At 55.6% G+C, this 21093-nt stretch overlaps 3 protein-coding genes across 5 annotated transcripts; 2 read left to right on the top strand and 1 right to left on the bottom strand.

Moving 5' to 3' along the window:
• Positions 1-5152: 5152 nt before the first annotated feature.
• ERV3-1 (endogenous retrovirus group 3 member 1, envelope) lies at positions 5153-6775 on the bottom strand. The gene has a single exon (XM_075417851.1). It carries the CDS (start codon positions 6773-6775, stop codon positions 5153-5155), a length of 1623 nt encoding a protein of 540 aa, XP_075273966.1.
• A 6495-nt stretch (positions 6776-13270) lies between these two features.
• ESPNL (espin like) lies at positions 13271-15882 on the top strand. Its single transcript, XM_075417849.1, has 5 exons — positions 13271-13519; positions 13856-13993; positions 14073-14276; positions 14324-14668; positions 14732-15882. Exons 1-5 carry the CDS (start codon positions 13271-13273, stop codon positions 15599-15601), a joined length of 1806 nt encoding a protein of 601 aa, XP_075273964.1. The 3' UTR covers positions 15602-15882.
• A 410-nt stretch (positions 15883-16292) lies between these two features.
• KLHL30 (kelch like family member 30) lies at positions 16293-20256 on the top strand. Of its 3 annotated transcripts, none has more exons than XM_075417295.1 (8): positions 16293-16376; positions 16456-17296; positions 17387-17555; positions 17753-17839; positions 18080-18235; positions 18331-18519; positions 19081-19226; positions 19811-20256. In XM_075417295.1, the coding sequence occupies exons 2-8, from the start codon at positions 16523-16525 to the stop codon at positions 20060-20062; spliced, it is 1773 nt and encodes a 590-aa protein (XP_075273410.1). In that variant the 5' UTR covers positions 16293-16376; positions 16456-16522; the 3' UTR covers positions 20063-20256. The 3 variants fall into 3 exon arrangements, with proteins under 3 accessions (XP_075273410.1, XP_075273408.1, XP_075273409.1); XM_075417293.1 differs by having other exon boundaries at positions 18313-18519; XM_075417294.1 differs by having other exon boundaries at positions 16303-16376; positions 16499-17296; positions 18313-18519.
• The last annotated feature ends 837 nt before the right edge of the window (positions 20257-21093 follow it).

Genomic DNA, 21093 nt, shown 5'->3' with positions numbered 1-21093 from the left:
TGCCCAGGGAGGTTGTGGAGTCTCCTTCTCTGGAGATATTCAAGACCCGCCTGGACAAGGTCCTGTGCATCCTGCTGTAGGTGACCCTGCTTCGGCAGGAGGGTTGGACTAGATGACCCACAGAGGTCCCTTTCAACCCCTACTATTCTGTGATTCTGTGATCCTATGATATGAAGGACGATGCTACTGTGGCTGCAGCCGCCGCTAGAGCTGTTTATGCAATCAGTCAACCCACGGGAGAGTGTCAAGATCCCTGTACGGCGCCTCAGGCTTATCCCGTTCATCCTAGTGAAACGGAGTTTTGGAGAGAACCAAGTATTGAATTGGGAGACTGGGCACCAGTGCCACCTACAGCCCCACCACTGCCGGAGAATGTGCCGCTCCCGGACTCTGATTTTCAAGAAATGGATACTGACTCGCCCGAAGGAGCAACATCGCTATCATACCCAAAGATTCATAAAAGTGAACTTACGGACACATTGAGAAAGCAGCAGGATCAAATGACAAAGCTGCTGGATGAGATGCGACAACTGGATAAAGGATCCCGTAACGCCACGATTAAACAGGCATATCGAAAGGCTCACCAAGCCATAACGGACAGCTTGCGAGTGGTCGAGCAGCAGATATGTGGGGAGTCGGACAGGATGGGGGAGGTGATTTCAGGGGGGTCAAATAATGGAAGCATTAACGACAGTGCGCCAGCACAGCATTCGCAGGGCGCTGGGTTAGGCTCATGCTGGAAGATGGGGAAATGAGCTTAGCTGACGCTGATCACTATTTACGCAGTAAATACAGTAAGGGGGTGGGGGATGACGAACGCGAGGTGTGGAAGAGGGGCGTGAAGTGGAGAGAGCAAGGAGGGGGGGCATCCGGCATTCAAAAGCCTGATTGCGCGCGCGGTGGGTGTGGTCTGCAGGGACCCGGCGGTACAGAGGTGGGTGGTGTGGCCGCTGGAGGTCGGAGTGGAGACGGGACACCCCCGATACACCACCCTAATTTTAATATGGGACAACAATGGAGGGGGGTAATAGAAAATGCTATAATTGAAGGACAAATGCTACCAAACATTTGAACAGCATTCCCGGTGTTTACGCAGGGGAATCAACGGATATGGGCTCCTTTTGACTGGAAAACAGTGAGTCAGTTACAAAAAACTGTAATGAACTATGGTTTGGATAACAAGCAAGTTATGACGCTGGTTACCACCTTTTTCAAAAATCAGATATTAGTGCCAGCTGATGCCCAAGCCTTGTTAGAATTGGTGTTGCCCCCCACTGCCTTTATGTTGTGGAAGGATAAGTGGCGGGATAAATGTGAGGTTGCAATGATGCAAAACCTTCAGCTAGGTGCCGATGATCCTTTACGTGTAGTTACACTAGACCAGCTCATGGGTACTGGCACTTTCCGCGATGGGGCAGCTCAAGCAGCGCTACACCCTCGAATATTGCAACAGTCACAGAGCTTAGCCCTGGCCGCTTTAACTGAGTTACCACAGATTGGGAAGCCTGGATTACCTTATACGCAGATTCGTCAGGGTCCTGATGAGCCGTACATGCACTTTATAGACCAATTAAAGGAAGCATTAGATGCGGCACCAAATCTGCCAAGTGAAGCAAAAGGTGCAGTAGGAAAGGATTTAGCTTTTCAAAATGTCAACACTCAATGTCACCAGATAATTGCATCCCTACCTAGTGGGTCTACCCTTAGTCAGTATGTGGAGGCTTGTTCCCGATTACCTCGCTTAGCGGAGGAAAGAGAGAAGGCCAGAATACATGCGGCTGCTATGGCTGCTGCTTTACGACCTGCCATGCAAACGGGGAAAGGGGATTGAGGTGTTAAAGCAAAAACTGGTTGTCTTATTTGTGGAGAGGAAGACCATTACAAAAGAAACTGTCCTCAGATCAAGAAGCAAAAGGTGGTGGCTGACGAATTTGTAGGGACATGCCATAGATGTTTCAAGTTTGGGCATAAAGCAGCTCAATGCAGGTCGCAGTTTAAAAAGGATGGTACCCCCCTGTCGGGAAATGGGCAGAGCAGTGCCAGGACGGGGGGCACGAGGACAAGAAAGTTCCCCACAGCTATGGCTGTTTCGACGAGCTCCGAGCCGCCACAAGCGGCTCCGCAGGAGTCGATCTGGCCGTGGGACAAGACGTCACTATAGAAGATGATAAGGTGCATGTCGTCCCCTTGGTAGCCACAGGACCTTTAGGTCATGGGCTGAGTGCATTGTTGGTGGGGCGATCCTCTGCATCTAGTCAGGGAATTTTTGTCCTACCAAGGGTAATTGATGCAGATTTCACAGGCCCAATAGGGTTTATGTTAAAGGTATTCACGTCACCATTAACCATCAAACAAGGCAGCAAGGTTGCCAAACTAATTCCTTTTATTGCTCAGGTCCCCCTAACTGACCCTAACTATAGGGGAAGTGACACCTTTGGCTCAAGTGGACCCCCCTTGGTGGCATTCATACAACCTCTTTCCACAGAACAGCCCATAAGAAAGATCACTATTAAAGGACCGAACGGCATTGTACTAAAAGACCAGAAAATGTTGTTAGACTCCGGAGCAGGTGTTACTGTAATCCCGAGGGCCCAGTGGCCAGAGTCATGGCCATTGACGGTAGTGTCAGGCATGGTGACAGGAATCGGTGGTGCAGCAGCAACACAAATGAGTACTGAGTTCATTACCTTTGTAGACCAAGATGGTAAGTTGCTGGCACAAGCACGCCCTTATGTCTTGAATACTACTATTTGGCTTTAGGCAGAGACGTATTATCACAATGGGGTTGTGTCATTCAGACGCCTTTTTGACAGCAGCCATTGAAGCGAGCGCATCCAGGCCTACATTGAAGCTCACGTGGTTGACAAAAAAGCCGATCTGAGTGGACCAATAGCCGCTGTCTACTGAAAAGCTCGCCCATCTCCAAGAATTGGTGGATGAACAAGTGAAGTTGGGGTACTTGGTCCCGTCCACTAGTCCTTGGAATACTCCTGTGTTTACCATTCAGAAAAAGTCCAAAAAATGGAGACTCTTACAAGACCTAAGAGCAACTACCATGCGGACCAGCTAGTGACAGCCACTCCCGTACAACTGTCCACAAGCTTTGATGCTGCACGAGCAGCGCATGATTTTTTCCATCAGTCTGCGGCGGCGCTGCAAAGACAGTTTTCATTATTTAAAGCAGATGCGCGTGCTATTGTTGCAGCCTGCCCTGACTGTGCGAGACTCACTCCTATTCAGGATGGTGGTGTAAATCCTCGAGGTCTACAGCCCAGACAACTTTGGCAAACCGATGTGACCGAGTTCCCCCAGTTTGGGCATTTGAAGCACATCCATGTCTCTGTCGATACGTGTTCGGCTGCCATCTGGGCAACAGCAGCTACTTCTACCAATGCCAAAGCAACCCAACAACATTGGGCACAAGCCTTTGCTGTGTTGGGAGTACCTGAACAAATTAAAACTGGTAATGGCCCAGCCTACAGGTCTCAGGTGGTGGCCCGTTTCCTTCAGCGGTGGGGTGTTAAGCATGTACGGGGCATCCCATACAACTCCACTGGTCAAGCTCTTGTTGAGCATTCCCATCGCTTACTAAAAGATCATTTAAATATTTTAAAAAAGGGGGGAGAGCAATCCCCGATAGACTGTTTACACAAAATCCTTTTTGTCCTGAATTGGTTGAATGTTAGAGGAGGTCATAGTGACCCCCCAGCTGTTCGGCACAGGGGAACAAACAAAAATGTCTATGACAATGATGTGCTGTTAGTAACGGTATTCCACCCGGATAAAGGGGTTTGGGAAGGTCCAGTATGACTGCTTACTTGGGGGAGGGGATATGCTTGTATTTCTACAGATAATGGACAGACGGAGTGGGTGCCGGCAAAATGGATCAAACCCATCTTGAATGAACACGGAAGAAGAAGGGGAGGTGATAAAAAGACCGTGGGCCTGGTTAACAAAGATGCTACATCCTAATGACGTATAGCTGTTATCTGTACTATCTGACGAGTGTCAATATGAGTGTCTGCTTTCTAGGGCTCCGGGGTTAAGTTTTGGAGAGTGAATTATTTTGCTCCTTTCTGGTAGTAGAGTTTGGGTACCCAGGTAGGACCCTGCTCTTGAACGTCAATGGTCCGAGGGATCGCAGGACCTCCAGCCGGCACCGAGGGATTCTTGGGTAGAACCTCTGATCACTGGACCAAAAGTTCTGATCAGGGACTATTAATAAGACAAAGGCATTCTTCCAGTATCACTTTTGTTGCCTGCCTGCTGTCAAGTCTTTGTAATATTTGGATTTATGTTGAAAACTTGGTGTGCCTGTGTGTGCGTGTGTGTGTGGTGGCGACCATAAATGTGTGATTTTATGTTATGATGTTTGTATTTATGTGACCTGATGGACTGATTTGGTTTTTGTGATCTAATGGATTTGTCTGGACTAAGTAACTGCCTTTGCATCTTCTGGTTTGGTAAGTTTTCTGGGTTCTGCCTTTAGACTATTGTATCTGCATTCTGATTTATTGGGGCTGCGGAAGTATTTGATGCAGCAGAAAACAGATGGGGAATTTCTGACTGGCTAATGTCACTAATCAAAATGTTATTGCTTATTGTTGTAATGATTATGGCAGTGATTATATTGGTTCCGTGTATAATATGCATAACACAAAAGGCACTAGAGGCAACTGTGAAGAAAAATTTTGTGATGCAACTAACACAAATTGAGCAAATGTTTTTAAGGCAATGATAAGATAGCTTAGCTTTTTTGAAAAGAGAAAGGGGGAGATGTTGGGGTCGATGTAGCTTGAGAATTAGCACGACTAGGCCGTTTAAGTAAAACAGCATAACTGAACAGGCCCCTGGAAAGGACAGCTAAGAATAGCAATTGAGAAAGTTCTGATAGTGCACATGGTGTGGGTTAGCAAAAAACAAGATGTGTTCAAGGACGTGGAGGCAGTCTGTTGCTATTGGCGTTAGTGCATAGTTACCAATTATAAGGGAATGTGGGGCGTGTGAACAGTGTGTGATTTATGTCTGTAGCCTATCCGATGTAAGTGTAATTGTGTGTACAGATACGGTAAATGCATATAACCACACGAGCGGGGGAATAAAAGTATCTGACTGCATCTTACCAATGCTTGTGAGGATCATTCCCGTCCCTTCACGGGTGTTGAGACCCCGGCACTTCATCATCAATCTCTAAACAACAATTACTGAGTTTAAACTTTCCACAAACTCCCCCTTCTTGTGCTAAAAAATAATACAAAGCTAAGCGATTTTGATACAAGGCAGTTCTCATCTTGCTATTTTGTTTTGCAATTAGTCCAAGTGCACCTCCGGTCTTATTTACAACTATTTCCACTACAGCTTGCAATCTAATTATTCTGTTAAGCATGTCTGTTGGGGTCCTATAGCCCCAGGATCCGTCTTCAGCCCACGTAGCTGGATCGTAATAGGCAATGATTCTCTCCGGGGGCCATTCGTTATCTTCCCAATTTCCAATTTGCAGGCTTCGCCTATGGCGCTTCTTCCTTAGCTCATCAGCTTCAGCATACACTGGGACTCCTAGTCGCTCTCCTCGATTTATGGGTAATAGAAAAAAACTGGGTCTTATAGTCCTTAACACAAAAGATCCTGCCCAATTCTCTGGCAAATATGCATAGGCTAGTTTGCCACATATCCAATAATGTCCTTCAGAACCTGGACAACCATTTGGTATGTTCGCCCCATTGGTCCAATTTTTAAATTGACTATTCATTTTCAGTGGGCTTCCCCATTTATCCCAGTTATTTCGAGTTTCATTCCATAGGTAACCTCCTTCACACTCCAAGTTACCTACTTGTCTTCCTTTGTCTTTTAGATTTTGCCAACAGCTCCTTCCAATTATACTCGTTTGAAGTACCCATTGTTGTTTTCTATTACCCTTCCCCATGGTTTTCCATACTTGGGGATCGCTTATGTTGCTTTCCATAGCTTCCCATGGCCATCGTTCACCTTGATTTGTTCCACCACAAACATAACAATTAGTTATATTTAATGACTTGGCAATGTTTTCAGCAAGGTTTATAAATAGATTTTTAGTAACTGTGGGAATCTCATATTTTACCCCTGTTTCTATTTCGTGATAAAATGAGTTAAATAGCAGTCTATGTTGTACTGATTCTTTCGTGTTTCCTTTTATTTCAATATTAATAACTACACCAGGATCTTCCCCAGGCACGTACATCTTCAGCCCAATTTTAGTTATCTTTCTCTGTTTCCAGATTCCTAAATTTATAAGAGTTAAGTTTACCAGATTGCAGGTACAGGCTGTACAATCACTGTCTGTTTGCACCCTTGTGATTGAAGCTGGTAAATCCCCACACTGACTATCATATCCCCAGCCGGCAGTATCCCAGCATACACAGGACCATCCCCTCCTCCCGCACAGGTGTGCAGACTGATATCTCGTGGTTTGACTTGGTACACAATCAGGGTTTATGTGACATTGATGCCCACCAGGGCAGATGTATTTTGGTTTATCACTATAATACTGTCTCCACTCTAAAGGCCCGCAATGAGTATCTGGATCATCATCTAGAATGTTGCATGCATCAAAAAGTATCGACACCGATACGCTCAAATCATCTATAATCTCACTTGTTCCAATTAATCTACCCTCTTCTGAATTTGTCCTCATTTCTACCCAATATCGGTAAGGGAGTTCTTTTGGATCATAGCATACGGTTCTATTTCCTTCTTTACATAAGGCATATCGGGTTTGGTTATGAATGCAGCTTCCCATTTTCTGGCCTTTACAATCATAGATGGTATGATAAACCAAAGTTTGGGAGCTTACCCGTCCCCTTTTAGTAGCCACTATACATTGGCTGCAGTTTGCTGTGGCTTGGGTTAAGGAACTCACCCCAAGTAGGATTAGAAGAGGTCCAGTAAGGGCCATAGTGGTCGGTAGTCACAGCCCAAAGGGATTGCAGCCCTTGGCAGACCTTTCAAGCCGCAACACCAGTTCCCTATCTGGTCTTGCCCTCTTCCTTAATTTTAAGGGGTGTCCTTTCTCTGAGGACCCAAATGAAGGTAACGGTTACTTCTTTCCCAATTTGTATGCTATGTCAAAAAAAATTTTGATGTATACTGCGGACAACCTGTTGTTATCTTTGGGGCTAATTGATCCCTGTTATTTATAACTTAATTCCCCTAATAAGTATTCATTTAAAAATCTCTCCGTTTACCAATTTTTACAGGGGTAATTACAATAAAATTCCCACAGTAACTTAACTTATACTCTTTGATGAAGTCCTCTTCAGATTCGTCTGATGGTTAGCTTGGTTTCTCCTGGCTCAGATGTTACTTTCCACTCCTCCATGGGACCTTTCACTCGTGACACATGTGTCCACCCTTTTTCAGCAGTCCTCACAGCCGTTTCTGTAGTTAGTAACAAGAAAAGGTCCTTCCCAGAGGGGAGATAAGTTTCCTTCTTTCCATGCTTTTATTAGAACCTTGTCTCCTGGTTCGAACTGATGAATTGCAAATCCTAAAGGTGGTGTTTGGGCCACCATCCCAATCTCTCTTAATTCTTTTAATCTTTTCCCAATAGTAATTAGGTATTTTTGGATACTATGATCTTCAATTACATTATTCCCTAAAGGCATTCCTTGAGAATATGGCATACCATATAACATTTCATATGGCGATAATCCAGTCTCACTATGTGGTTTAGTTCTTATATTTAAAAGTGCCAATGGTAAGCATTTTGTCCAAGGCATTTGAGTCTCAATCATTAATTTCACCAATTGTTGTTTTATTGTTTGATTCATTCTTTCTGCTCTCCCTGAGCTTTGTGGGTGCCATGGAGTGTGGTATTCCCACTGGATACCTAATGATTGACATAACAATTTTATTATTTTAGAAGTAAAGTATGTGCCCTGATCAGAATCAATGTACTGGATTGTTCCATATCTGGGTATCAAGTGTTCTAATAAGGTTTTTACCACCATTTGTGCCGTAGCTCGTGCTACAGGTTAGGCTTCTACCCATTGTGTTAAGTGATCTGCTATTACCAATAGATATTTTGTCCTTCCTACTTTGGGCAATTTGGTGAAATCAGCTTGTACCCTCTCAAAAGGTCTGTAGGCAGTTTTTCTCCCCCCCGTGGCTTCTTGTCAAAACACTTTATTTATCTTCTGACAAGTTAAGCAACCTGGTGTAATTTGTTTTGCTATTTCAAAAATCCCAATGCAGCCAAATTGTTTAAGAAAATGATCACTTAACGCTTTTGTACCCCAATGTGTATGTGCATGCAAACGTTCCAGTATTCGCCTGGCACAGGCTTTTGGCAACATTTCTCGCCCGTCAGGCAGTGTCCATTTTCCCTGTTCTAACTTGGCCCCTATCTTCTCCAATTTCCTTTGTTCCTCAGGGGTAAATCTCTTTCCTTCTCCCTCTCGTTTTTCTTCACTGGTGTCCCCCTGTATTACATTAATTTTAGCGACCTCAGTCTTCAGGGCTGCCTCCTGGGCTTCTTTGTCTGCTAAATTATTTCCTCTGGTTCGGTAAACTAATCCTTTTTGGTGTCCTCTCACATGTGCTACTGCTATCTCCTTTGGTTCTCTTAATGCCCTCAATATTCTTGCTATTAATTCCTGATGTATAAGATTCCTCCCTTGACTGTGAATTAAACCTCTTTCTTCCCAAATTTTCCCAAAGGTGTGGACCACCCCATATGCATATTTAGAATCTATAAATATAGTCCCACTTCTCCCCTTTAATAATTCCAGGGCCCTACATGGGGCATACAGTTCACAAGCCTGATTTCTTCCCAGGTATAAGTATTGGGTCCTAGAAATTGGTCCAGTCTTTCAGGTACCCTGAGGGGATCATCTAATAGGGTCCCCATTTCTTTCTTAAAATTTCTTACATCTGTGGTATTTAAAGGGACTGGCACAAACTCGATGCCTCCCTGATTGCCTCCGAGGGGTACCTCCCGCAGGGGATCTAGAGAAGCTCCCTCAGATACCGCAGTCCGACTTCTTGTACATGCAGCCGGAGGTCAATCTAATTCCGGTGCTGTTGATGGAAGAGGCAGGGGCAACGATGGTAGTGGTGGCGGTACCACGGCTATTGAGGGGGGGCCGCCGCCGGAGGTGGATTGTTTGGATATGGAGGCGGTAGGTTATCTAGTGGCTCCCATTCATCATCTTTTCCTTCTTCATCCCTATCCCCTTCTTTCTCCTCAGGCTCATCAGCTGTTTTTAAGGTAAGCACTGAGGTTGGAAAAGAACGTAAAGCCCTGATCCATAATCCTGCATAATCTCTTTCCTCTTGACTAAAAGGTTCCTTTAAATTAACATATATAACTAAGGCCTGGCAGATCCAGTCCTCGAAAGATCCAAAAACAGGCCAAAAGACATGTGGTCTTAAAGGCTCCTTTGGCCATTTAACCATACAATATTGAATTAATTTTAATTTGCTTTTTTCTTTTCTGGGGCCCTTTTCATTCCAATTTCTAATCATTACTCCTAATGGACTTTCTGGTGGTATGTCCGGTAATTTGCTCCCTTTCTTCTGGTCCCAGGTCTTCGATTTTATCTGACCCATCTAGGAATTTTACTGTGGCAATTCCTACAGCCCTTGGTTACCGGTAAGAGTGTCTTGCAGGGGGTTTAGGACCTATCACCCACCCGCGAATCCTATAACAATCGCTTCAGTCCTTCACCGGCCAAGTCCCTCGTGGGAGATTGGAATCGCGGTTAGAAGACCTCCCACTCGCTTCGGAACTACGTTCTGTCTCAGTCACACTCTTACACACACAGGCAACCGAATCCCACCCAACCGAACGGTATACGCCTTAATACTCAACGACTCCGTCGTCTTCATTCGGATCTTCGTGTGCAGAATTACAGGCAAAACAAACTGCTGCAGCCGGCAAGGGAGCTCATAAAAAATCAAATTCTTTGCTTGCCTCTATTCAGGTTCAGGATGGCGTTAGTCCCGACCCGACTCGAACAGGGGCCACCAAATGGTGGGGCACCCCCCCCTAGATTAAGTCAGAATTCAGGAACTAAGACCATCCCGGACGAGCCCCCAGTTGTGATAAATGAGGTAGTCCCAAACAGGGTTTCAATTAAAGTATCCAATTTATTAGGCGAATAAAGGCAAGCAAACAGCGCTGGGTGCGCCGGGAGTCTCTGCTCGACCAAGACACACAGCGTCCAGTTCCCGTCTCCAGTTTATATATGGTCTGTTGATACATATTCATAGAGAAGGTTCTGGACTTTACCCATGTGCCCTATGGGCTTTTCTTATGTAACACTATGTAACAACGTAACTGGTTTAAACTGGGATGCCAGGGTGTTTGTCAGGCAACTTTGCAAGATACAGAAACAATGTATATTAACCTCTCTGTTTTCCTTAAGTTTGTGGTTATACAAGGATATGCAAGACAGAAAATCACATCTTATCATGCTGCCCTAGCGTTGTTTCATATTGACACGAATCAGATGAATGTATTTCACAAAACCAAGAAAACCAGTCACAGTTCTATACATAACGGGGAGGAGTCACTGAGATGCCAGGGGATCACACTGCCACCCAGAGGGACCTCAACAGGCTGCAGAAATGGGCTGATGGGAACCTCCGCAAGTTCAACCAATGGATGTGAAAAATTCTGCCCCTAGGGAGGAACAGCCCCAGGCACCAGGACATGCTGGGGGTGCCTGGCTGGAAAGCGGCTCTGCAGAGAAGGTCCTAGGGGTCCCAGTGGACACTGGATTGAATTTGAGCTAGAAAACAAGGCCAGTGGTGTCCTGGGCTGCATAAGGAGGAGTGTTGCCAGGAGGCTGATAGAGAGGATCAGTTCTGGTGAGGCCACCCCTCAAGTGTTATGTCTAGTGCTGGGCTCCCCAGGACAAGAGAGACAGAGACAGACTGGAGAGAGTCCAGTGAAGGGCCACCAAGGCGGGGAAGGGACTGGAGCATCTCTCCCATGAGGAGGGGCTGAGAGAGATGGGCTTGCTGAGCCTGGAGAAGAGAAGGCTTGGGGGATCTTCTCCATATGTATAAATGTCTGAAGGAAGGGTGCAAAGAAGATGAAGCCTGGCTCTTTTCAGTGGAGCCCAGGTTCCATCTGTCTCAGGGTGGCCGACTTTCGGCAGGCGCTTGGACCAGGTGACCTCTGGAGGTCCCGCCGACCCCAGCTGCTCTGGGAGCATGTGATGCTAGCACAACCAACAACAACAGGAACTGCCTGAAAGGGGCCTGAGAAATCATGGGGGTGTGAAGCACTCTGCCAGATGGGCTTTGCATCACAAGGTCTGTCTCTGTGTCTGGGGGAGTTCCTGGTGCATCCTGGGCACGCCCCTGAGAGCCCTGTGATGTCACCAGAGAGCCACAGTCACCCCATGACATCACTTGTGCTGAGCAGCAGTACATGCCAGCGGCACTGCCAGTGGCACACGAGACATTGAGGCCTGTGGGCAGCACCCAAGCCATTGAGTCCTGCCAACAGCACACCAGACGTTGCGACCTGCCAGCGGCCGAGGAGCCACCAAGTTCTGCCAGCGGAAGCCAAGTCTGCAGTTCCCACCAGCAGCACCCATCAAGTCCTGCCAGCAGCAGACGAGACATCAAGTCCCAGCAGCAGCTGACAGGACGGCGTGTCCCAGCAGCAGGACTGCAGGCATCCAGGCATGAGCTGGCAACGCCAGGAGCTGCCAGGAGCTCCCCGCGGTGGGGACACCTGCCCTATCTCCTCGGGTCTCCTTGAACACCCCACTAGCGTGGACCCGTGCAGGCCTGTATTCTGCCATGCCTGCATCCAGCGCTGGGTGGCCACCGCCGTCGCTGCCTCCTGCCCGCTCTGCCGGCAGCCCATCATGGCCATCCGCCGCCTGCGGGTAGAGGATGACCATGCTCGGGTGGCCCGCCGTCACCACAGCCGCTTCCGTCGCTGCACGTGGCCGTGGCTGTGGTGGCAGGAGCAGCAGCGGGGCTCCAGATGTCCCCGACGCCAGAGATTCGTCTCTGAGCCTGGGGAGCGCAGACCCCCCATGCCCCGCCAGCGTGGCCAGAGCCTGTCCGGGCAGTGGGACAACGACGAGCACAGACGGCTCTACATCCTGATGGCGATCCGCCAAGACCCGTCATGGCTGCGGAGGCTCCGGGAGGCAGAGCTGGGCTCAGGGGACCACGCGCGCTGCCTGCCCTTGCTCCGCTTTCGAGCGGGGCGGCGGGGCCCCCCAGGGCCCCTCTGAAATAAAACCATGGGGGATGCTGAGAGGGGCCACGCCTGGTTTCTTCCATGCCGGTTTGCTGTCCCTGTGGGGATGCACCCCTGGAAGGGGAAGGGGAAGGGAGAGAGGGAGAGGGAGAGAGGCAAGGCAAGAGGCTGAGCTGGAGGTCTGGGTGAGCCTCTCCTCTCCCCTCTCCCCTCTCCCCTCTCCCCTCTCCCCTCTCCCCTCTCCCCTCTCCTCTCCTCTCCTCTCCTCTCCTCTCCTCTCCTCTCCTCTCCCAGTCCCGCTCTGCCCTGTGCTGCGGGGGGCTGCAGGCCCGCGGGGAGGCTCCGGGCTGGGGGAGGCAGCCCTGGCACAGCTGAGCGGAGGCCCCAGGCCACACTGGGCGTCGAGGTGGCCCTTTCTGTCCTTGCCCAGCACTGCAGGGGAGCAGGAGGCAGGACGTTGGCGGGTGGCTTTCTGGTACCTGGAGGAAGACCCAGCCCTCGCAGCTCTCACAAACTCCCCCCCTCCCGGCACAGTGCAACCCGCTCTGGCACTGCGGCTGTATTGCAGGGTGGCGTCGGCTCGTGCCCCCACCAGAGCCGGCCCTCAGCCCGCGCTGGGGCTGGGGAGGGATGAAGAGGCTGAAGCTGCGATGGATCCTCACTGGGCGACCGGTGTTTAAAGGCTTTGATCTGCTGCTTCTTGATTTTATTCCAGCCCTTCGATTGAATTTCTCACGTGTAACTGAGCCCCACCAATACATCCCGGCCATATATAATGGATGGCGGCAGAGTGAAGGAACACAAATGTGGCTGAATATCGGTAACAGACGTCCGAGCAGCGGTGTGGCAGGTCCCTCTGCCGAAGGTCCCCCACTGCTGGTACCTGATCCCCATGCCAGCCAGCGCAAAACGCTTCCTTCAGTCCCCAATACCTGGCCTGGCTGGGGGTGGGGGGGGAGGCCAGGCACTGTGACCAGCTTTGGCGAGGCTTGGAGCCAAGCTGCCAAGCTGCTGTTTCCAGGACCAGTGCCGATGCCATCCCCTGAGCCCCGGCGCTGCCACCCGATGCCCCCGTCAAATATTAATGTGATGCTCACTGAGCGCTCTGCCCTGCCTCAGCACTGCAGCCGCGGTTCGGGACTGCCCGAGCCTCCCGGCCTCCCCTTCCGCCCCGTGGCGTGCGTTGCTCCCCGCGCGGGGACTTCGGGGGTGCCGCTGCACCCACCTTTGGGTGTTGCCCAGGCAGGGCAGGACCCAACACCCTGTACTCGGCGGGGGGCTGGCGGGTGCCTCCTGTCCCTGTGGCCGGATCAGGTAAGGACCCGCTGGGGCTGCGGGTGCTCCCAGCACTCGGGGAAAGCCAGCCCGGCCCCGCCCGGGCAGCGTGCCGGGGCCACGGGGCGCCCGGAGAAGGGCTGGCGGCGATGGCGATGGCCCCGGGCTTGGTCCTCGGCTGCGGGGGCACCGCGGTGTCTCGGGGGGCGAGGAGAGGAGAGGGCTCTGCCGCTCCGTCCCGTCCTCCGAAGAAAACGCCCGCCGGGCGCGTGTGATGTGCCGGGCATCCTCCCGGGGCACCCCTCACCCGGTCACGCGTGGGGGGCTCTGGGAGTGCTGGCAGGGTCCCCCCTCCGCTTGCCTGCCCTCCTCCAGGAGGAGGCCTGCGCCTCTCCTCCCGGCAGCTGCCCGCCCCGGCGGGGGATGGAGCCCGGCAGGTCGGTGCCGGAGGAGCTGAAACTCCGCAAGCCCTCGCAGCGGGCCAGGATCCCGGCACCATTCTTCGCCCACCCGGTAGGTCGCTGGCTCCACTCGTGACCCCCGGCTCATCCCCTCGGCCGCCACTCCCCCTCTCCCCTCTCCCCTCCCAAAGCCCCTCGTCACTCTGCCCGCGCAGGACGGGGCGGCCGAGCGGGCGGAACACTGCGGGCCGGACCCCGCGGAGGCGGAGACGGACGCGGACTCCCTGGTACCCACGCACGACGAGCGGGGCCGCCCCATCCCCGAGTGGAAGCGGCAGGTGATGGTGCGGCGGCTGCGGGCCCGGCTGGCGGGCGAGGAGGCGGCGGGAGTCCAGGTCCGGGGGCGTCCCGGGGACTGGGGGGGACACGCTGACGGCCCGAGGGGACGCTGACGACCCCCTCTCCGCAGGACGCAGGCTCCTGGCGCTTCTCACCCTCCCGCCAGGCCGTGCTGGGCCCCTTCGGGGAGCTGCTGACCGAGGCGGACCTGCAGCAGCTGGAGCGGGCGGTGGAGAGCCTGCGGCTGCGGCGACGGGGCGAAGCGTACCAGGGCGAGCTGCGGCGGCTGGCGCGGGAGCTGCGCGCCCTCCTGCCTGCCCCGCTGCTCCGCATCACCGTGCGCAGCCCCCCGCCCGCACCCGGGCAGCCCCTGCCCCTCTGGTGCGGCCGCCTGGCCGGCGCCGTCAGCGACTTGGCCGCGCTGCTGGCCCACGCCGAGAAGGCCCGGGTGGGCTCCCCCGCCGCTGCCGCTGCCACGGCCGCCCCCCTCCCCGCCGCCGCCGGCGGGAAGCCCCGGGAGCCGGCGGGCAGCCTGGCGCAGCGGGAGATCCGGCAGTGCGGGGTCTGCGTCCGCAGCCTCCGCGGCGCCTTCGAGCCCGCGTGGGGGGCGGCGGGCGGGAAGGCGGGCGGGGGGAGCGGCGGGGAGGCCGCCAGCGACTCGGGCATCGGCTGCGAGGAGGCGTTCTCCGACGGCGGCGGCGGCTCCCCGGGCTCGCCGGGGCCGGGGCGGGCGTGGGGCAGCCTGAGGAAGGAGCGGATCGTGACGCTCTTCCTGAGCCACTGGCGGCGGTCCGCCTACGACCCCCCCCCGCCGGCCGCCGGGGACCCCCGGCAGGTAGCGGGGAGCGGGACCGGCGCGGCGGCCCGCCTGGCGCGGCAGCGGGCGGCCATCCAGCGGCTTCTGGGCGGCTGGCGGGACGCCGCCTCCCGCCGCCCCCCGCCGCCCCCCGCCGCCAGCCGCGCCCCGCTCTCCCCAGAGCAGTTCGTGGCAAGGGCCGGGGGGGGTCCGGCTGACTACGAGAGCCTGTCGCTGGAGCTCTTCATGCTGGGCTATTTTCGCATCCTGGAGCAGGAGCTGCCCGCCGAGGAGCGCCGGGGCCGCCACCTCCTCTGCTTCGAGGTCTTCGAGCAGCTGGGCCGGCACGGCTGGCGGGCGGTGCGCTCCTTCCACCGCGCCGTCACCGACGAGATCGCCGCCGGCCGCCGGGGCTGGCGGGACAGCTTCGACGACATCAAGGCGAGGTATTTCGGGTCGCCCCAAAGCTCGGCCCGACGGCCGGGGGAGGTCGGGGAAGACGGGGAGGAGATCTGCCGCTACATCGACCGCAGCTTCGCCTTCTGGAAGGAGAAGGAAGCCGAGATCTTCAGCTTGGAGGAGTGATGCCCGCCGGCGGGGAGGGCGGAGGGCTACGTGGAGCCGCGGGCTGCAATAAACGCCTTTTCGGTTCTGTCCGAGCTAAGCGAGGCGTCTCGGGGCGGCAGAGAAAGCTTTCGGGCCGAGGGGGACCGCCCCGGCACCTCCCCCCCCCTCCCCCGGGATCGGTGTCTTGGCCCCCAGCTCCCCGAGGCGAGCCGGCTGTCGCCGTTTATTTGTGGCCACCGAGGAGTGAGATAACGCCCTGTATTTAATACTCGGCATCGGCAGCCACAGCCGGGAGAAGAAGGAGGGACATCGCGGGGATCCCCGGCGACCGATGGGACGGAAGGGGACGGGGGGGGGGGGGAGCTGAGGGGACCCTTTTCACTCAGCCTCGCGATGCTTTCCAAAAGGCAGTAAAGGCGCGGGGCGACGGGGATGGGCAGCAGCGGGCAGCTCAGCTAGTACGGTGCCTTTAAGAGCAGGGAGCGGTGTCCCAGCGCCGACTAAAAATAGCATGTCCCGTCCCGTCCGGATCCCGTGTCGCGCCGGGGTGTCCCTCTCCAGTGCCGGGACCGTGGCTGCTCCCTCCTGGTGGGCCGGCCGGGAGGCTGCAAAGCCCCGGTGAAAGCGACAGGGAGCGGGGCTCAGCCCAGCCCCAAAACCACCACCTTGCCCCTGAAAAATCGGTGGCAGCCCCGGCAGGGCAGCTCGGAGGGTGGGGAGGAGAAATCACGACCACCCGTGGAAGCAGGAGCGGTGGTTCCGGGGAGCACCTCTCCTGCCCCTGCTGCTGCCGGTAAATCAGGCGCCGGGAAGGCGCGGCTGTGCCGGGGAGGTGGGGGGGAGGGAGAGATGTCATCGCCTTTTCCTGGCAGGGACACCCTTGCCACGCTCCAGTCGGGCTCTGTCTGCTGGCAGGGCCACGCAGCCATCCCCAGCACCATGGTGAGGAACGTGGACGACTACGACTTCTGCCTGCCTTCGCACGCCCAGGGTGTGCTGGAGGGGCTGCAGCGGCTGCGCGCCAACCCCAAACTGGCAGACGTGACGCTGGTGGCAGGCGGGCAGGAGTTCCCCTGCCACCGTGGCGTCCTGGCCCTCTGCAGCCACTACTTCTATGCCATGTTCTCCGGCGACTTCGCCGAGAGCATCGCAGCACGGGTGGAGCTGAAGGAGGTGGACTCCGGCGCCCTGCAGACGCTGCTCGACTTCGCCTACACAGGGAAGGTCACCATCAACCAGGGTAACGTGGAGGGGCTGATGCGGACCTCCAGCCAGCTCCACTTCCCCACTATCCAGAAGGTTTGCAGCCGCTACCTCCGGCAGCAGATGGATGCCACCAACTGCCTAGGTATCTGCGAGTTCGGTGAGAGCCACGGCTGCCCTGAGGTCTCTTCCAAGGCCTGGTCTTTCTTGCAGGAGAACTTTGAAGCTGTCTCTCAGCAGGAGGAGTTCCTCCAGCTCTCCAAGGAGAGGTTGGCCATCTACCTCTCTCACGACCAGCTGCAGGTGCAGGAGGAGCAGAGCCTGGCTGAGGCCGTGCTGCGCTGGGTACGCCACGACCCAGGGCCCCGAGCCCAGTTCCTGCCCGAGCTGCTGGAGCTGGCCCACCTCGTCTCGCTGCCTGACCAGTACCTGCAGAACCTGCTTGCCACTGAGCCCCTCATCCGTGACTCAGATGCCAGCAAGGCTCTTGTTGCCCGATCTCGTGCCACGGTGGGTACCCCCCTCCCCAAATCCCACCCCCCAAGCCGGGGGGGAGGCTCAACTTGGAGCCTGACGGCCCTGCCCTGGCCACTCTGTCAGGGGCAGAGTGATGCTGGTACCCAGAAGAAACCCGCGACCCCACCACAGAAGCTGGAGGAGGTGCTGGTGGTGGTTGGTGGCCGTGTGCTGGAGGAGAGCGAGGATGAGGATGGGGGACTGCAGATGCCGGCCACCACCAGGAACTTCGCCTTCTACAACCCCAAAAGCAGTAAGTGCCCACAGCAGGGACGGGACAACTGCACCCCCCCAACACAAGTGTTAGTTAACCCTCTGTCTACCCCAAAGCCACCTCTTGCCAAATGATCTGGTGTTAGGAGGGGGGTGGGAGTGAAGAGTGAAACAGGGCGGGCTTAAAAGTGTCATTGCTGGCTGGGTGGATCATCACTTGACTCCGCTGGGTTCCAGGGCGTTGGATGGCTCTTCCCGACTTCCCTGATTACAACAAATGGGGCTTTTCCCTGGTGGCTCTGAACAATGACGTGTATGTCACAGGTAGGTGCCAGGGCTGCTGGTGTGGGGTCGGGTTCCCAAGGAGCAGGGACGGAGGATGGGGGACAAAGATGTGGGCATGGGGCCCTGGCATGGGGCCCTGGCATGGGGCCGGGGGCTGCCCTCCTCTCTGAGAAAAGCCCTCTGCTTGCTCACATCTTGGGTGGCTCTGGCTGCTGGTGGGGGTTGCCCAGGGACAGCTGCGCTCAGACGGGGTGGCCCACCTGACCTATCCCTCCCCAGGTGGCTCCCGGGGGTCCCAGAACGACACGTGGTCAACGACCCAGGCCTGGCGCTTCTGCCTCAGGGACAGCACCTGGAAGCCCATTGCTTCCATGCTGAGAGCCCGGACAAACCACACCAGCGCTGTCCTGAATGGCGAGATCTATGTCATTGGGGGTAAGGCTGCGAAGACCCTGTGGGCACTGCTGGGGTGGGGGTTCCATGGGTGCCCCGGAGCAGTGGGGTGGCTGCAGTGTCCTGCCACCCCACAGGGACAACAGTGGACGTGGTGGAGGTGGAGCGCTACGACCCCTACAACAAGAGCTGGTGTGCCACCAGCCCAGCCCTCAAGTATGTGAGCAATTTTGCAGCCACCAGCTGCTTGGGCAAGCTCTACCTGGTGGGCTCCTGTGCCGTCAAGTACAACGCGCTCACCCTGCAGTGCTACAACCCTGTCCAAGGTGAGAGCTGGTTCCACCACCGCGCCCCACCAATGCCTTCCCAGGGAGCAGGCCTGAGGGGGACATCCAGGCAGGCGACACCTTGTGCCACCAGGCACGGTCCCACAGGATGCAACCAGGTGCTGATGGGGTCTGGCGATGGCTGTGGCACGAGGCCAGGGGCCAGCCAGAAGCACAGCAGCTGGCAGCATGGACCTGAATTGCAGTCCTCCAGCACAGCCCAGACCTGAGCTTCAGTGCAGCAGGACCTGCAGGGCAGAGGGACAGGGGAGGCCGCCCACCTCAGGGAGAAGCTAAACCCCTGTGACAGTGCCACCTCCTCTGCCTGCGATGGTCTCCCCATCCCACACCACTACTGCAAACAGTACTCCCCCACACTTTTTTTATGCAAGAGCCTCGTCTAGGATGGGGACCGCAGGTGCCACCCTGCCTGGTGGCTCTGTCCCTTCCCTTTCAAACTCCCCCACAAATAGCTGTGGGCTCGGTAATGCTTTTTTTGGTCACTGGCAGCTGCACCGAGAGCCGAGGGTGGGACACGCTGCTGACGGCTGCTCCTTGCAGATTTGTGGAGTGTGATCACGTCCCCCTTCATCCCCAAGTACCTCTCGGCCCCGCGCTGTGCCACCCTCCACGGGCTCATCTACCTCATCGGGGACAACACGAAGAAGGTCCACGTGTACAACCCAGAGGCCAACATCTGGCAGAAGGTAGCAGGATGCAGGGCTGGGTGCAATCACCCTCTTGGGGGGGGGGGGGCAGCTGTTCCCTCCCCACCAGCACCCCACAAGCATATGCCCGCACCCTCTCCCCCACCGCTGCTGCCAGCACCACCCTCTCCGTCTCACCCACTCGTCCCTTGGCCCTATTAACTCCTGCAGAGCCAAAGATGCCCCAATCCTTCCTTCCCTGCTCCCCTGTCACAGCAGCACTAGGAGCACGGCTTTTGCCGATTTTGAGCAGCGCTCACATTGCAGAAGCCCACAGGACCCCGCCTTTTCCAGCACCACCCTCCTGCGGGGCACGCATGGCTCCTGCCTGTGCAGTCTGGAAAAATCCTGCCTGTCCCCTCTGACTTCCAGACCCCCTGCTCCCCACAGCACCCCCAAATTTGCTCCTGGACGAGCACAACACAGAGATGATGCTGAAAGCAAGACATGGCCCCAGGGGCCCCCAGACCTCACCAAGAGGACGAGGCAGGGGGATGCACTGGGTGGGCTGATGTCCTCTGCAGTGGGAGCAAGAGGTCCCTGGGGGGGTGGTCCCTGTGCATCTCACCCTGCCCATCGCGCAGGTGCAGCTCCTGCACACACTCCATGAGAACGGCGGGATGGTGCCGCTGGGCGACCGGCTCTTTGTCACCGGTGGCCACTGGAAGGGCATGGACGGGGACTACCGGGTGGAGATGGAGGTGTACGACTGCGCCAAGGACCTCTGGACACGGGAGGGCTCCCTGCCCTGCCTCTGGCTCTTCCACAGCTCCTCCTCCATCTTCATGGACACGTCCAAGTGGACAGAGGCTTTCCGCAGTGACCATGGGTGGTAGGAGAGGCCACAGTGCTGCCGGTCACACCGCGCTGCCACTCTCCCCTCTCACCTCTCTACCTGCTGCCGGTTCAGTTTGGCAGCAGCAGAGATGGAAACCCCTCTGCCAGGCTGGCTGGGGCATCGGGAGCGCGTTCTCCCCAGCCACCGTGGGGAAAAAGCTTTGCCTTATTAAACACGCTTTGGCTAACACTCTCTTTTAGTTTGGGTGGTGGGTTTTTTTTAAGAACTGTTTTTTTGCCCCTCCAAAACCACAAAACTTTTAGGGTATTTTGAGGCCTCCCAAAGTGTGGCCCATGCCATCAGAGGCTGGCATTGCTGCCTGGTGGCCGTGGTCCCTTTCTCTGTCACACTGACATCTAGCACGGGGAAAGAAAAGGGCGACTGGGGAAATCTTGCTTTCCTGACACCCAAAGCTCTTCAGCGCCTCAGCGGCCCACGCTGAAGTGTCAGACCTGCTCCAGCCACTCGTGGGGCAGAGTGACAGGAGGTAAACCAGCTTGTGGATGCTTTGGGTCCATGGATGGCACAGTGGCCTGTGGCGGGGTGCTTCGTCCTGGTTTCTCTCCCGGGATGTACAGTACGGCTCCCCTGGGAGGTGATCTGAGGGTGGTGATGATGCAGCCAGCACCTGGCCCTGGGCCAGAGACTGGTGGTGCCTCCTGCCTCGTCCCCATGTGCCGGTACCCGGTGGCAGAGGACGCCCCGGGCCGGGCGAGCACAAGGTGATTCTTCGCCAATGGCCGGGCGCACCACCAGCACGGGGACGTCGTAGCTCTGCCAGCACCGTTTGGTGGCCAGTCTGTCCCGTGTCAGGTTTTTCGTTATTTCTGAGGCATCAAACACGGGTGCCGAGGGGCTCTGCTGGTCGGGGGGGGGTGGGGGGAGGGGCGTCCCCCGCTCCCGGCGCTCCGCGGGATTTCACGCACGGGGGCTCTGGCCCGGCAGCAGCGCGGTCCCCGGCCGAGCCCTGGCAGAGGGGCGGGCCCCGAGGCGGGGCCGGTAGCGGGGCCGGGCCCGGGGCCGTGCTGG

The sequence above is a fragment of the Opisthocomus hoazin genome, chromosome 4 (assembly GCF_030867145.1).
Source record: "Opisthocomus hoazin isolate bOpiHoa1 chromosome 4, bOpiHoa1.hap1, whole genome shotgun sequence".
Taxonomy (NCBI): Eukaryota; Metazoa; Chordata; class Aves; order Opisthocomiformes; family Opisthocomidae; genus Opisthocomus; species Opisthocomus hoazin.
Note: the sequence above shows the minus strand (reverse complement) of the source record. Positions and strands in the feature narration are given on the sequence as shown.